General features: G+C 36.9%; 2 protein-coding genes across 13 annotated transcripts in view; both read left to right on the top strand.

Moving 5' to 3' along the window:
* atp2b4 (ATPase plasma membrane Ca2+ transporting 4) overlaps positions 1-6,443 on the top strand; it is a 120,909-nt gene extending 114,466 nt beyond the window's left edge. For 8 of the 10 annotated variants that reach the window (XM_048171996.1, XM_048171997.1, XM_048171999.1 and 5 more), the window contains one exon: positions 3,249-6,443. In XM_048171996.1, coding sequence (XP_048027953.1) covers positions 3,249-3,491 — 243 coding nt within the window. In that variant the 3' untranslated portion in view covers positions 3,492-6,443. The remainder of the gene's footprint in view (positions 1-3,248) is intronic. The other 2 variants (XM_048172000.1, XM_048171998.1) reach the window with 1 other exon arrangement.
* A 4,697-nt stretch (positions 6,444-11,140) lies between these two features.
* mdm4 (MDM4 regulator of p53) overlaps positions 11,141-14,390 on the top strand; it is a 14,175-nt gene continuing 10,925 nt past the window's right edge. For 2 of the 3 annotated variants that reach the window (XM_048173408.1, XM_048173406.1), the window contains exons 1-2: positions 11,142-11,380; positions 11,920-12,017. In XM_048173408.1, the coding sequence (XP_048029365.1) occupies positions 11,937-12,017 (81 nt within the window). In that variant the 5' untranslated portion in view covers positions 11,142-11,380; positions 11,920-11,936. Of the gene's footprint in view, positions 11,577-11,919; positions 12,018-14,390 lie in introns of all 3 variants that reach the window. The other variant, XM_048173407.1, reaches the window with a different exon arrangement.

Raw genomic sequence — 14,390 nt, 5'->3', positions numbered from 1 at the left:
AATTAGCTTTTATTTTCAGTTTTCATTTTAATTTTAGTTTAATTTTTAGTCATTTTATGTGCTTTTGTCATTTTGTCAATACTACTTTTTAGGTATAATTTATTTTAATTTCAGTTTTAGTATTTGAATGAACTAAAAATGTTTTGAATAGTTTGTTGTGATAATAAACAATAATAGCCCTGTTTCAAATACTCTATAACACAAATAGGCTATATTCAACTCAGTTTTATTTTCAACCTATAGTTTTTTTTTTAAATAATTTAGTGAACATGCACATATGAGCACACCCTTCAGAGTGCTCATTTAAAGTGCTCTGAACCTCGGAGTGAGTAGGGGTCATAGTAATGCTCACTTTCCTATGGAATTTGCCCTCTCTCTCTTCTCCTGGCTCACTCTTTCTTTTTAACACCACCCTCTCCCTCTTTTCACAACTGCTTTCACATACTCACTCACACTTTTCTCTTTCTTTCTCTCTCTCTCTCTCTCTCTCTCTCTCTCTCTCTCTCTCCTTCCTTTGCAGCCCCACTTTTGTCTCACTCTCATCACACCTTGTGTCTTCTGCTCTGACATGTTATACTCTGTCTCCATCTCTCTTCATTGATATTCTAGAAGGAACTATCAGTCAAGGACTGTTTTTTCCCCTGCCTTCCTTATTTAGGTTGCCTTTTGCATTACACATTTGAAAGTGTGTGTGTTAGGCAGATCACAAAGCAGATATAGGGACAGAGGGTTCATTTTCTATAGATGGGAGCGATCCAAATAAATAGGCAGCTGGAAGGAAATTAAAGGTTCAATTAGTTCAGTAATTTTTTAAAATAGCCATGTCAATATGAACAGATGTAGTCCAGCTATATCCTGCCAAGCAATGTATTAAATGTTAACTCAATTTTTTATTTTTATTTTTATTTTTCTGCAAAAATGTGAAGTGTTCTGAGTGGTTTTTAGCATGTTGCTATGCGTTTGCTAGATCAGCCTAACCACAGTTTCTAGAATTTATTTCTTATTTGTTCTTACATATGGTGGCAATAATTATAATAATAATAATAACTTTAATTTAATCAATTAATAATAATATCTGTTTCTTATATAACAAAATCTGAATATAGAAATAATAATAAATAGCCAAAAAAACAGACAGACAGATAGGTGGTTTTATGTGTGAGGTTTTCTCCAGCTTTGAGGAGAAAATAAGGAGAAAAAGCATGACCGACATAGCTGCATGGTACAAGAATGTAAACCTGAGAAATAAACAGGGATTGAAGAGACTAAGCCACTGCTGATTGGCTGAGCTGTCAGGGCAGAGGATTCTTCAGACATGTTTGTTACCATAAGTTTATTATGGGAAAAGCATTCAGACCCTTGCAAAACAAGTTATACCAATTCACATTTGTCTATATGGTCTTTCTCAAGGTTGAAACCATAAAAATAGCAAGAGAGCAAGATTAGTTTCTGATGTTTTACTGCACAACACAGAGAGTCTCTGAGAGACCCAGAGCATATGTTTTGAAGGACTGGATTAACATGCTATGTATTTTAATGCTGTCTCTACTTGTAATACTGATAGTTTATATTTACCGTTTTGATTTTTCATATGTAAATATCAAAAACCGGTCATGTGTTTCCCACAAAATGCAAGTTGACTTCAAAAAATTACATCCTCAGGCAAAAGTAACAGTACCTTGACTGTATGGCGCTGGGCAAGGATCCCTCTTCTCCACGCACAATGGCCTCTCAAATCTCATTACCTCAAAACTACCTGACAAACTGTCCTGTTGGCATTGCAGCATACCTCTCTAGAGTACTTTCCTCTCGGTGTACTTAATAAAAATAGAGATTCTATCAGTTCAGCCACACTTCTAGGCCTGCCTACAAAGTCTTCAGACATTTATGCATATCATACTCATTAGTAAATGCTTCTACAAAGAATTAAACCAGGAATCTGAATTGAGCTCTCTTTTTTTAACATTTGTGCATGCATGTTTGTTTCATTTATTTGACAGCATCTTCTCTGTTCACTCTATGCCTCCTGACAGTTCTTCTCCATGCCCTTTGATTTAATTTCACCCCTTCACTGGTCTTACCTTTTCTTTGTTTTTTTTGTGTTTTTTTTTTACAAAAGCAGAAATGAGGTGGGCGTTAAAAGCAAAAAATGTAATTAAAAAAAGCACAGTGAAAGTAGTCCATGAGATTTCCCCTGAAGCCAAAAAAGCCATTCACACACACACATACACACATGTATGTATATATGTATGTATATGTGTATATGTGTATGTATATATACACACACACACATCAGTCTGTAATCCCACCCACTTTGAAGCGGTAGTAAACTGCAATGGAAAAGCAAACCAAAAGTAAAGCGAGCCGAGCCGCGCCGTACCAAGCCAAACCAAGTGGTACCACGCAGTGGAAAAGCGCCACTAGAAGTTGCACTCTACTGAAAATGTACACATTTAGATGAGTTATAAAGATGTAACAGTATTTTTTGTGACTATATACAATTAATGGCTATAAATAGAGATGTCATTAAATACTTTCTGTAGTAATTCACTCAATCTGATCGCTTCTTGCCATGGTTGATGAAGACAAACGCTTGTAGAAAAGCTTGAGTTAGCAACAGTAACTTCTCTCATTTTCTCCCTGAATGAAATATGATTGCCAATTTATTTTATTTTTATACCATGCGGTGACGTTTTACAAAAACCATGACATTCAGTGTCTGCGGTTGACAATTTCTACCAGTTTATTGTTCCAACTTGCTGTATCGCCCACCCTCACTGACCCAAAAAAGATGCTGAACATCTGCCATTTTTGGCTACTAAATGGCTTATTAAACAAACATTGGTTGCTTGTCCGTCTCAATTTGCAGTGGTTCTGTGATTGTGGTCATTTTGTTTGTAACGTTTTGAAGCTTGTGATTGAAACGGATGTGTCCCACTTACGGTTTTATGCTATGCCTGATTTCCTCATTCACTTGCCTCAAATAGCAAATTGCATCACAGTCGTGGTTTGTTTTCATGTTATCCCTGTTTTTCTATTCAACTGTCTGTGCTGTTGTTTTTGTGTTGGGTTTTATTTGTTTGTTTAATATTTCATAAGGAGCTTGAGTGCTATTGTGGAAATGAAATCATCTCCCACCACTGACCATATTTTCGTTCCCCTCCAGATCCAGCACATCCCACCCTGAAGCGCCAATACGATCCCACTAATTCTTTCTTTTCTTTCTGTCTCCCAACTCCTCGCTGCAGATTAAGGTGGTGAACGCATTCCGTAGCTCCCTGTACGAGGGCCTAGAGAAGCCAGAATCCAGAAGCTCCATCCATAACTTTATGTCCCACCCTGAGTTTGTACCCCTCTCCGAGGAGGAACCCCGCGTCCCCACGATAGACGAGGGCTGTGTAGAGATCGAGCAGCTCCCCTCCTCTTCCAGAAACGGAGGTGGCGGCGAACCCCCAGACCGCTCTCTTCACAGCCAGGAATTCTGCGTGTGACCCTCCCACCATCCTCCATTCTCCAGTGCAACTGCCCCAAAATCATCATCTTTTTTTGTTCTGTTTTAAAACCTGTGCACCACTCTACCGGTGGGGCCCTGCTGATGCACATCTGAGAGACAGCAGCACCTACAGCAGCTGATGGGGCGTCCATGATCCCTTTCTCCTCTCCTCCATCTCCCCCACCCCTCTGCCCCTCTCGACTTGCACTGTGTCGGCGGCAGCAGCAGCGCTCTGTAAGTACATGCGGCTGTCCTTCAGCCCATGTGACGCATGGCCTAACTTACACACTAGAGGGCGACGCTGCGGCAAACGCCCTCTCTCAGCCTGTCACTGGCATTTTTATCTCTTCTACAGCTCTGAGTTTTCTCATTTTTATATTGTCATGTCTCTGGTCTTGTGTAATGCTGTAATCATTTATGTTATTTGTCCCAGGACTTTCATTTACATAGTTTTTGTTTCGTTTTTTTGCTGATACAGCCAGTTCATGCACCCAATTGCTGTTTTAATAGATTTCTTCTTTTCTCTCTCAATTTGCTCTGTTTTAAGGTGGATTGAAAAACATGACAGTAAAGTTACCCATGTTCTTTTAGTTTTTAAAATGTTTTTGTGCTCTAATGGACATTTTAAGTTGTTCAGACACACTACATTCTTGTCATGTTTTCAGACATTGTGACATACAATGCTGTTAGGCTCATTTTGGGTGTTCTGTCACTTTATATGTACAGATGTAAGGCTGCTATAGTGCACGTTAGCAGAATAAAAGACTATAATAAACTTGTTTGATAGCTATGAGTTTAGAATACCTGATTGGCTCTTAAGGGGGCAGGGAGGGTCATCCAACACATCATCTCATTGAAATAACACCCATCTCTAGTCTCTTGTTTAATGCTCATCTGCCTCAAAAAGAATGCCCCGGCTAACTGACCAAGTACTTTATCAAAGGTACAGCACCTGACCATAGTGTGCATGTATCTGTCTTTAGGCTCATCTGTGTCTGATTGTATAGGAATGGGAATTGCAATGCTAATCTTTATGGGATTTCGACTAATGACTAGAATTTTCCTTTTACTTGTTTCCTCGTTCAGAAAAAAAAAAAAAAATGCGATAGAAGTGATTCTTTATGGGTGTACTTTCAAATCCAGTCTTTTTCTCACCTCAGTTCTGCAGGTAGGTGTTCTCCTTGTTATCTAACATCAGGCTGTGCTCCTCATAAGCTCCAAGTTACACAGACAGCACTGATAGAGCTCCAAAATCCCATCCTTGAGCTTCGCTTGCGAGGGTAAGGATACTGCACGTAGTAAGCATGCTTTTGCTATTAAAAAAAAGAAAGAAAACACTCGTACAAAATAGCATGCGGAAAGGGCCTCTGTTGGACCCTCTGAGCTCTGTTGAAACCTGGATGACAAACTAGATCAGACTGTTTCCGTAAAAGCGCGGCCTCAACGACATGTGCTTTTTATTAGCTAAAACATACTACTGCCACAGACCAACCTTCCGCTCATACCAGTCTAGGTTCAATGAATTCCTCAAATTACACCTTTTTCTACTTGCTCAGAGCCATATTTTATAGATTGTTCTTTTATATCCCATTGTTTTTGCAGTTTATTTTGTATTTCCAACCAAATTCGAAAAACACAGAGTCACTGCCTAGAGAAAAAAAAAAGGGGGGGGGGTGACTAGATGGACCACTTTAATGTTTACGGAACGGTTCCTCAGCAGTCTGCTAATGCTGCACTTCCCCCTGCTGGCAGTTTTTGTTATTTCGCTTAAGTGGAACATGGTATGTTATTGTGGGGAAGCATGCATGAATTTCATATAAAACTCAATGTTTTGTTCCTTTTTTACAATTGTTCTGTATTTTTATATTAAGTACTTTTTAATATTTTGGAAAAAATATAAATATAGGTGTATAGGCCAGAGAGTTTGGTGACATAACAAATTAGCAAAATAAGCAGTTGAGTACATATTGCAGTTTTATATATATATATATATATATATATATATATATATATATTTATGCCACGTTTGTAACCACATGCGATGTCAGATTCGATGTCCGAGCTAAGAAAGTTACGTGTTTACTGTAAAGTCAAGGGGTCTGTTCGAGTTCTCAACAGAAGAGTGAGCATTTACTGGCCTTATCCCAATTTGTGTACTCCAAACCTGCAGCCACAGATAGATGCAAAAGTCGTGCAAAGTCGTTAAAATATATTATTTGCCACCTAATTAGAATCTATTAGACTACAGTAGGAAATGTTAATTAAATGTTTTGAGGTCTTCAAATTCAATGTCGGCTATGGAAAATAATTGAGATTTTTACTTATTCTCTGTTTTCATCATTTTTAACTTCAATTTGTCTCTGTGAAAATGTTTTTTGTCATACTCTGGATACAAATTAAGCATACTAACTGTATGTTACACAAAAGTACTAATGTATTTGACTTCATGTGGAAGCAGTCAAATGGTTTCCAGTTAGAGCTTTATATAAATTCTGCCAAAGTGTTGCTTTGTACAGTTAGTTCTGACATATGTCTTTGTTCTTGTTCATTTAAAATAATTTATAACTGGATTTCATCCTTTTTTTGAATTCCTAATGTTTTTTTTTTTTTTTTTTTTTTTTCTCTCCATGAGGATCTGAAATATGCCCCCTTCAGTTTTATTTCTTCATTGCTTGGACATGATTAATGCAGAAAAAATGGGGGAATGATCAAATTGTCTTAAATTTTTTCTTTTTTTGGTTCCCTGTAATACCTTTTTAGAACAATTTCTGTTATTGCACATGTTTGTCATGCATTGTGTATACCGAGAATCGCTTCAAGGTGCCGTGCAATAACTGAATTTTATCGCATTACTACTCTACTGACATTGTCCTACAGTTCTTGTTTGTTTTGGACGGGAGGTAATGATTCACCACAGCTGTAAATAAAAGATTGTGTTTTAAAACTGGAATATAACGTTAAGTTATAACAACTTATTTTGCATATATTTAGTCCAATTACATCTGATGTTGAGTGAAAATGAAAATTGTATTTGATTGTGGGGGAAAGCAGTCAATAGAACATCCGATTTCTGTAATTCATATGAAACAGTAATATACACTGGTGTTATTTTTGTATAAACATAATATCATCTATGTGGCATGCATTACTTATAAACAAATTGGTGGTTCAAAGCAATATGTACAACCTGGTGCGATTGGTATTTTTAATGTCCTGTGTAGCTTAAACCATGCTGTACTTAGGGGAAAAAAAACTGCATTGGAAAAAAAATCGTAATTGTTCAGTATATGTGTTCAATGTTCTGCATGATTACATATGGAATGAGTTGTCCCCAAATGTTTGTTTTCAGAATGAATGTGACACATTAACACACACACACACACACTCCCTCGCAAATTATCAATAGACTCTGCAAAGGAAACACACACTGACTCGATGCCATTTCAGAGAAGAATGTTCTGCAACGAGATGAAAGCATCTCTTTTCTTGTCTAGACATCATGAGAGAGCACTGCTCCATTTAAATTTCCTAATTACTGGGGTGTGGGAATTGGGGAATGACTGCCAGAGTACGTGCCTGAACAATCTCTGGTCTCTTTTTACCAGTTACGCTTCGCTCTGGCTTCGTTTCGTTACTTTTATAGCCATAAGCCGTGGCTGTTGATTGAACTGCCTAATTGCAGAGTGGTATGAGCTTTGATGTTCCATCACCTTATTGTGTGGGTTACCAACTCCATCCAGACAGCTCCCTCTCATCCATGCATGATCCATCAAAGATGAAAGACGCTAGCGCAGTAAAGCTGAAGGACTTGCATTTTCAAGGTAGGCAACAGTCATACTTAAAGTCCCCATTTCACTTTACTGAAATGCACTGATTCCCTTTACTTTCTTTATTCCAACCCTTTTCCTCTAATTGAGGGCTTTGAGAAAGAGAGAGAGCATTGTTTAATAAACTTATCTAAGTTAGGTTTAGATGTTACATCAGCCAATGAACATCTGTAGTCTTCACGAAATCAAAAATCCAGCTGACTCATTTGATAATGCATGCTAAATACATTATAGCACATCATTACCATTTATATCTGGATTTTGTTTGTATCTGTCTTTGTATTTATTGTGAATGTGAGGCATTCATCAGAATCATGCCACAAATAGTAACTTGGGCTTTTAAAATTAGGTTTCTGTGTTACTTTTAATAGTTTTGCTGAACAAGATCTCTGAAGGACAAGGGCTTTGTGTAGTGGGGGAAAAATCTGTTTACAGTAGTGTTTTGTGATTTTTACTCTAAGCATGCCATCTTTAGGATCACAGAAGTGCCAATGGACCACATGGACAACCTGCACCACTGTGTCTGATTGATTTAGTTCAGAATAATCGATTAAAAATGAGAAAACTGTGTCTGATAATTGGTTATTGGAAAGTGTGGCAGCCTTAATTGATTCCGACTGAATCTGATTTGCATTTGTTTTGAATAATTTAATTTAAAATGTTGACTGGTGAATCTAAAAAAAGCCCCATGTTCTGTGTCCCAGTGTCCTGTCTGTTTACAGTCTCTTTAGATGACAGAATATGTGCTCACCTAATGTAATGTAGTTTTAAGGGCTATAAGGTGACAGTAGGGGGATATAGCCTACTGTTACTGAATCCGTGTCTACTGAGAAGTTGACTCAAAATGTTCTTGTTGGATTTATTTGGTTTGTTTTCCATCATCAAAGTGTGAGGTGAGCTCCATGTTTATATTCATGTAAAGTTGACCCAGCTGTGTCAACCTTCATGCTGCATGATGGGAAAAATCACCATAAGCAGCTGAATTAGCATTTCATTAATTGTCCATGTGCACTTGAGTGTATCGAGTATGTGTTTTAGATTCAGAAAACAAAGTGCGTGTCTGTGTTTGAAAAGAAGATCTTAATCTGACAGTCATGAACAGTGTCTGCAGTCAGTGCGTTTTAATTGGCAGAAAAAAAATCCAGCCCTTCTTTCATTTAGCTTTTGTGAGAATCATTATCATGCTGAAATGTCAGTCCTGCTTGCTTCGAACTATGCAACAGATTCATTGGATTAAAATATGATGAATTATTATTTTATCAGGTGTCATAACAATGCTCTCTCTTTCTCTCATCCGTTCTGTTTCTCTCTCTGTATGCTTGCTTTCTTTTGTCAAAGTGAATTCAGTCATGCCCATATTTCATTACTTTATACAAACGCAAGTGTATTATCTATGTAATGTATGTGTGTAATGTGCACACATTCAAGTTTTCTTTACTTTTTTGTAAGATATGATCATGTGGAATGCCTTGTTCTTTATGTCCTGTCGTTTAAATTTAACAGAACAAAAATGAAAAAAGGATAATCAAGCAATTGAAGTTATTATATAAACTATATATATATATATATATATATATATAAAAATCTATATATATAAATAAAGCCATTAGAATTTGAAATACAATGAGGCTCAAGTCCTTGTTTCTTGTGATGTCATTCTTGACCCCCTTCAAAAAAAAAAAAAAAAAAAAAGGATGAAAGTTAGCCAAAGATGCCAGTTTACAGCTGTGATTAGTTGTATTTAGAAAATGTTAGAAACGATTGATCCTTTTTTAGGTCTGTCTTCCTCATGCACATCTATCTACAGTATGCCTTCTATTTAAAGGGGTAATGCCACTTTTTCAAAGTTGTAAAATAAGTCTCTGATGTCTCCAGAGTGTGCTGCTGCTCTCAAGAAGAGGGCGGAGCTTCAGGAGCTTGTGTTAAGCGCCTCACATTACCTCACGCAGACTCATAGAAAATGTCAGAAACTGTTCACCCTTTTATGTTCAAAACAGACTTGGACAATGATGGAGAGACTCAAGAAGAAGTGACAACTTGCAGAAGGCAACAGGATGTTTCTGAATGGTTAGTTGATGAATTTATGTAGCTCATGGACATTTCCAGATCCCATCTGCCTTCTCTCTCCAATTTTGCTTCCTGTCAACATATTTCATGTCATCATAAATGGCAAAAAGGCAGAAAATTTACATTTAAACTGATGCTGGTTAAACTCCATCCACACAGGATAGAATCAGCACCTTTTAAGTCACTGCATCAAAAACAATCGCTACTTTAATTAAAAAGAATCACTACTTTCCTCAAAAAAGAATAGCTACTTTTCCCAAAAAGAATCAGTACTTTTCCAAAAAAGAATCGCTACTTTTTCAAAAAACAATTGTTACTTTTCCCAAAAAGAATCGCTACTTTCCCAAAAAGAATCGCTACATTTTCTCAAAAAGATTCACTACATTTACTCAAAAAGAATCGCTACATTTTCTCAAAAAGAATTGCTGCTTTCCCAAAAAGAATCCAGGCTCATGGACTTTTCCAGACCCCCATGAGATTCTAATGTTTATTAAACTGGCTGTGGCTTGCCGTTTCCAATTAACATTCTTCAAAATTAACATTTAAACTAGGGGTGTCCCCGACTACGGATTTACATAGTCGAATCAGATTCGTCAAGTCTTGCAGAGATTCGACTAATAGTGCTAAAGGATTCGATTCCGTGCTAAAGGCCAAAGAAGTACTTTGAAAAGCTCGCAACTTTTATTTTCTTTCACACACAACACAGAGAAACAACTCTCTAATAAAGCAACCAAAACTGTCTGTCAAGTGATAAATGAAAGTAACAATGACTTTTTATCTTTTTTAAATTTAAATGAAAGGCAATGTGGATAAACATTCACAGCCACGATGTATGCTAGAACACCACACAAAGATACAGAAAAAAAATTAATAAAAACATTTGGGATCAATGAACCTAAAAAAATGTATAAATAACTGCAGACATTTCACATGTCGGCAAATCAAATTAAATCAGCTAAATTGCCTGTGCAAGCAAGCTTTAACTAGCGCAACATCAATGCCTCGAAAAACAATCAAAAATTAATTTACAGAATTGAATTAGAACAGAATATACCATTCTAATAAACAAAAATAATAATAAAACAACGAAATAGTCATAATCAAGTCACAAGAGCAAAATGCCTGAAGTGCAGGGAAATGTATTTCAAAACACAAGCCACAAATAGTTAAATTTACATCACCACCTCCTCACAGGGTCATTTTGTTAAAAGTTTATGGAAAGAAAATGAAATATTACATAACTTAATGTTTAATGATGTTCTTGTGTGGACTAATCAGATAAATGTAAATTTGTATTTTCTAAGTGAATGCATTTTTTCAGTAGCTACAAACAATGAGGCCATTGAAACGTCGAATTCATATTTCAAAATAAAAAATCTATGAATAAAAACAAATTACAACATTCTATTGATGGTTTCCAAAAAACGGACAACATTAGATTTTAAAAATCTATTTCTTGTTTTTCTACTCCAATGGAATACATATTGTCCGTGACGGGATGGTACAAGAATGGCTTCCTTGCCTGAATAAAAAGGATAATATTAATAATAATGATTTTGTGCCTGAGGTGGGAAAATATGATTTTTGGAGGATTAACACATCTTTAAGTTGTAGGTTTGTTTAAAAAAAAAATTGTTCTTAATGAAAAGTTTGAAAAATGCAAAGTGGAAATGGCACCCGTTTCGTAGAATGACTCATCTATCAGAGAAAGATGGAGCTTTTGTTTCTTTCTGAGGATGAGTCCCGGTGGGGAATATGCAGTAAAATATACACAAGGGTCCTTATAGCGCCGCCATTAGGCAGAACCAATAACTTTTTGACTTTAGAAACAGGGAACTGCTTGTGAGGTCTGGCAACCGTGCTGACGACACACACCACGTCAACTTCAACTGACTGCAACTGTTCTTAAAAACCCCACACACCTCTCCATTTCTTTACGCAAACTCTTATTCTTTAAAATCTGGAAACCATGTAATCGTTCACAGATAATACGGTGAGTGTGAGTACAATACCAGCACTATCACGCGAGGTCTAGTTTAAATGTTAACGGCTCTATGCTTCTGAATGTCGCGGGCTAATAGCTCGCGCACGTTAGCCTAGCATCCTCGCTTCATCTGCGGATATTTGAAACTTATCCAGCCAACTATCACAACTTATCTTATTATCCCCATGCCACAACTAAGATAATGGTAAGTAAAGTCATTTTAGTCTTAAACATGTTATATGCGCGTGAAATGTTAGTTTTTGGGTCGTTAGCTGAAGGGTACATTGTGACGCCTTCGTGAGAATACATTAGTTTTGGATTCTCTTTTTTTTTTAAACGTGGTTAACAGGTGCTTGAGTGCACTGGATGTATTGTACATGTGTTGTATTTCTATTGAGCTGTCAACCTAGTTTTGAACGAGAAGCACATATGATGGTCAAAAATGTTGTCTAGATTGTCAGCTCCCTAGGTTTTGAGACACAGCCCTAAGATGGTATAAATACATCAGACGTTGGCGTTGTATTGAATATAAATGGGTTTCCTTACAGTTATTATTGATTCAATCATGACCTCACTGTCATCGACGTCATCTCAGTTGACGGGGTCAAGCTCTTCATGCAGGACTCTTCCAGGGGAAGGGACTCAGGTGAGCAACTAATGCACATTCACTCTATATTAATTCAGTCTTTTTTTTAAAAAATGGAAGAGTTTATTGAACCTTTTGAAGAGAGAATTCATCATTTTAAATTGTGCATAAATCATATTTTTTACATCTGGCTTTTATGGCTTATATAGTATGATGAATTGAGAATATGGAGCTTACGCTTGTGAAAAAAACATTAATTTTATTCAGAGGCCCAAACTGAGCAAAAATATGCAATTTGCTGCAGTTGCTGATACTTATATGGCCAAAAAGTGATATTCTGATAGCTTGTGATGTAAATCAGTGACACTTTTATAACAGTATACAGTGCTTCCCACAGGTTTGAAATATACTTGCGGTGGTAGCCGGGCGAAAAATCCTCCTATTACCCACGGCACAAAAATGGTCTACTACATGTAAACTAAAAATGTGTGATTTTTAACAGTGTTTTTATTTATTGAAATTAATTTTAATTACATGGCATATTACACTTAATTACATACTAATATTATGCATTATTATGCATTGTAAATTATGCAAAATTACAGCATTTAAATGGTTCACCTTTTCCTATGTTCTCCTTGTTGTCATATAGTGTCTGTCTCAAGCGGCAACCTCCCCCTTTCTCTCGTGAAGCCAATACGGAAGTAACTTAAACTGCGATTCATCGACTGGCCGCTAGGGACAGGCTCCAAAAGAGAGCAGAATCTCATAGTCCCATGTTAAATTGGCCAAGTTTATAGCAGAAAAAAACATGTTTACAAGTTGGTTCAAATTGTGGTTTTGGTTTATACTGCTATTTTTGCCCTTCATGACAACTCTGAGGGGGGTGAATTTTTTTATAACTTATCCGTTTAAATTATATTAAGCCTTAAAGTTCTGCATAATTAAGGGCGTGGTCACTTGAGTGACAGGTAGATTGCGCTGCTGTCTGTGAGCCGTCATGTTACCTCAGCTGCCGCTGAATTTGGCATCTCAGCCGTATTTGTGCTCGATTATTTCATACAATTATAAAATATGGCTTGCTGCATAATATTCGAGACTGATGTGTGTCTGTGTAAATGTGCATGCATGGGGAAGAGACACAGAACGCACGTTGTTGGATCGTGGCATTGAAAGTTTTGGTTGTGAGATTTACTACAATGACAATGGCGGGAGGATATCAAAATCCGACAGCACTGCTTGGATATTATAACTAAAACTGCTGCACTATTTTGAAAAAAATATACTTTGGACATAGGCTCATTTGTTTGTTAGATACGATCGTATACAGTTTTACAACATAAACGCTGCTCAGATTGCATCCTTTCTTGAAGAATGATGACAGAGAGCAGATCATTCAGAAGAAATGTGACATGTTTTTTTGTTTTGCAATGGACACTCATATTTTACCCAAGTGCCACAGATTGGATTCATCTCGCGATCTCTATTTCATTATAAAGGTATGAAGTCCCATTTGATTTTCCATGTTGTTATTTGCACCACCAATACTACTGGTGTTGGAGGATCTATATCTTAAAAAAGACCGTAGATTGACAGTAAACCTTTAGAACGTTCTGATGATAAAACTTATCTTCATTAATATTTTAGATCGTGTCTAAGATAGATAGATAGCTCCTTTGCTGCTAACATGGTCGCGTCGAGCTAGGCGGGCGTGGTTTCAGCAACCAGTCATATCAGCTCAAACCACCTCCCCGCCTCTTTGCCCATTTTCAGTTATCCGAGAGTGACGTGCGGTGACGCGCAGCTAAGATGGCCGCGGCCTCATTTACGCGTCAAAACTGCTGTTCAGAACTCTATGGGTGACGTCACGGACACTACGTCCATATTTTTTTTACAGTCTATGGTCTGTCTCAGTGAATGGGACACATATTTTACTAGTAAAATTTATAAAATGAATAATATATGTGTCAAATAATGTTCTTAGTATTTTCTTCCTGTGGGGGAGACTACAATAATTTACTATGAATTAAATGGAAATCAAATTAAATACAATTTATTGTGTAACCAAAATACCAATAATGCCCAAAAGAAAGAGAGAAAACTTAGCGTGTGACTTTTAATTATAAACAAGTCCGAAATACACAGGGACTCTTATTTTGAAATGTCTGTACTATTGCAGGCTGATCCTTCAGATTCTTACAATCGTCTAAAACATTTTATATAAAGGCCATAAAGTAGACTTTGTAATAATTCATCAACTTGAGTTCATTAGCAATCGCTTGGCGTAAATCTGCGCTTTTCATTGATTGAGAATCACTTTGAAGCAGACTGAAGCGCTGTTGCGCGAGCTTGTAGAACGCGCAACAGCGCCCCCTTGTGACTTTGCAAAATGCAGCGCCTGTGGGAATGTCAGTGGGAGTATAAAGAGTTCTG

Source organism: Megalobrama amblycephala, linkage group LG21 (genome assembly GCF_018812025.1).
Source record: "Megalobrama amblycephala isolate DHTTF-2021 linkage group LG21, ASM1881202v1, whole genome shotgun sequence".
In the NCBI taxonomy this organism is placed as follows: domain Eukaryota; kingdom Metazoa; phylum Chordata; class Actinopteri; order Cypriniformes; family Xenocyprididae; genus Megalobrama; species Megalobrama amblycephala.
The sequence above is the reverse complement of the archived record's forward strand: the minus strand, read 5'-3'. Positions and strand labels throughout refer to the sequence as shown.